The sequence below is a fragment of the Xyrauchen texanus genome, chromosome 40, assembly GCF_025860055.1.
Source record: "Xyrauchen texanus isolate HMW12.3.18 chromosome 40, RBS_HiC_50CHRs, whole genome shotgun sequence".
NCBI classification, from domain to species: domain Eukaryota; kingdom Metazoa; phylum Chordata; class Actinopteri; order Cypriniformes; family Catostomidae; genus Xyrauchen; species Xyrauchen texanus.
The window spans coordinates 735359-737852 of NC_068315.1; the positions used below are offsets into that span (position 1 = coordinate 735359).

At 44.0% G+C, this 2494-nt stretch overlaps 1 protein-coding gene across 1 annotated transcript in view; it reads right to left on the reverse strand.

Moving 5' to 3' along the window:
• Positions 1-1159: 1159 nt before the first annotated feature.
• The window catches only part of LOC127633623 (muscarinic acetylcholine receptor M3-like), a 22084-nt gene continuing 20749 nt past the window's right edge, over positions 1160-2494 (reverse strand). Inside the window, exon 2 of the mRNA XM_052112852.1 lies at positions 1160-2494. This exon is cut by the window's right edge and continues 1346 nt beyond it. Within this exon, the coding sequence (XP_051968812.1) occupies positions 2138-2494 (357 nt within the window). The 3' untranslated portion in view covers positions 1160-2137.

Below are 2494 nucleotides of genomic sequence, written 5' to 3' on the forward strand. Positions count from 1 at the left end.
CTTATAATAATGATAATTTCACACAAAAACCTACTCAACAAATATTTTAGCCAATTTTATTCTACATTTCTGCATTTTAATTTCACAAAAAAATTTCATACATTTAAATTAATGAAAAAAAATATAGTTTGTATTTTTATTTTTGTATTTTTTAGTAATTCATTGAATGTTGTTAAACACAATTCAATTATATGGAATTTTGATGTGAAATAGAAATGCCTAAATCTTTCAAATTAAATCGGCTCATTATTGTTTTGAGTGTAATTATATTCAGATTGTGGGAAATATATGTTTAATGCAATTGTTGACATTAAAGAGCAAGTAACAAGTGCTACATCCATTGAGCAACACATAAAACACACGAAACACACAAAACACATAAACACAAAGCACATAAACACATAAAACACACAAAACACATTGAACACGCAAAACACACAAAACACACAAAACACATAAAACACACAAAACACACAAAACACACAAAACACACAAAACACATAAAACACACAAAACACACAAAACACACAAAACACACAAAACACACAAAACACACAAAACACACAAAACACACAAAACACACAAAACACACAAAACACACAAAACACACAAAACACATCTCAATGAAGGTGAACATGAAATAAAGCACATTAAAGGAACAGTTCAAACATTTACAGTGAAGACCAGCACACATCGTTCTCAGTTTATCTTGTGGGCTTGTTTGACCGCTTGAAGAGCTTTAAAGTGAGGCACTGAATAAAACCAAAAATATATATATCATCCAAACACAACAGCCCGTGAAGAACAAGACAATCTCAATACTAGCACAAGAATATCGCAAAATATCCACATTTAATCAGGATAAGAATGACCGATATCTATAATTCAGTTTCGCTAGTTAACAAGCTCAATGGCATTATCAGGCAAACAGTAAAAATACTAATTTATGAAAACAGTAATTAAGTTTCTCTAGTAAAAACGGCAAATCTTGATATCAAAAATTGAATTTCGGAGTCTGTGTATCTCAGCGAGTCAAGACGCTGACTATCACACCTGGAGTCGTGCTGAGTGACTCCAGCCAGGTCTCCTTAGCAACCAAATTGTCCCGGTTGCTAGGGAGGGTAGAGTCACATGGGGTAACCAAATTGTCCCGGTTGCTAGGGTGGGTAGAGTTACATGGGATAAACAAATTGGGCTGGTTGCTAGGGAGGGTAGAGTCACATGGGGTAACCAAATTGGACCGGTTGCTAGGGAGGGTAGAGTCACATGGGGTAACCAAATTGGCCCGGTTGCTAGGGAGGGTAGAGTCACATGGGGCAACCAAATTGTCCCGGTTGCTAGGGAGGGTAGAGTCACATGGGGTAACCAAATTGTCCCGGTTGCTAGGGTGGGTAGAGTTACATGGGATAAACAAATTGGGCTGGTTGCTAGGGAGGGTAGAGTCACATGGGGTAACCAAATTGGACCGGTTGCTAGGGAGGGTAGAGTCACATGGGGTAACCAAATTGGCCCGGTTGCTAGGGAGGGTAGAGTCACATGGGGCAACCAAATTGTCCCGGTTGCTAGGGAGGGTAGAGTCACATGGGGCAACCAAATTGGCCCGGTTGCTAGGTAGGGTACAGTCACATGGGGTAAACAAATTGGCCCGGTTGCTAGGGGGGGTAGAGTCACATGGGGTAACCTCCTCGTGGTCGCTATAATGTGGTTCTCGCCAGGGCTGGACTGGGAAGAGAAATCGGCCGGGTATTTTACATGGCAACTGGCCCAAAACTTGTTGAGCGGGGGGGTGTTCGCTGTCCTTTTCTGCATATCGTGGAGTCGTTTTTGTGGTCCGTTCTGCATAACGCATCATTTCAGCTTATTGCGGCCCCATTCGGCACATTTCGTGGCCGACCCAACAGCACACTCGTTTCTCCCGATGGCCAGTCCGCCCCTGATCGGCACCAATATGCGTCGGCCCACCGGGAAAATGCCCGGTATGCCACATTACCAGTCCAACCCTGGTTCTCGCTCTCAGTGGGGCGTGTGGCGAGTTGTGCGTGGATGCCGCGGAGAATAGCGTGAAGCCTCCAAACGCGCTACGTCTCCATGGCAACGCGCTCAACAAGCCACGTGATAAGATAACAGTGTGTAAATGTCATGCAACTAGTTTCCCCAAAGGGCTTTTTTCCCTGTTGGCGCCCCCTGGTGGCCTCTGCTGGAATTGCAGTTTGCTTTGTTTGGTCTGGTCCCATTGGCACAGTAAGATGGATTTAAACGTGGTACGGAAGGTTTTGTTGCACAGCGCGTAACACATGGGGTTCACCGTGCTGTTGACGTAACACAACCAGTAGCCCAAAGCCCACAGGCCCTGCGGGATACACTTGTTACAGAACGTGTTCACCAGAACCATGATGTTATACGGCGTCCACGTGATGATGAAGGCCAACAGAATGGCGCTCAGCGTCTGTGCCGCTTTCTTCTCCTTCACGAGAGACATCTTCTTGCGCTTATG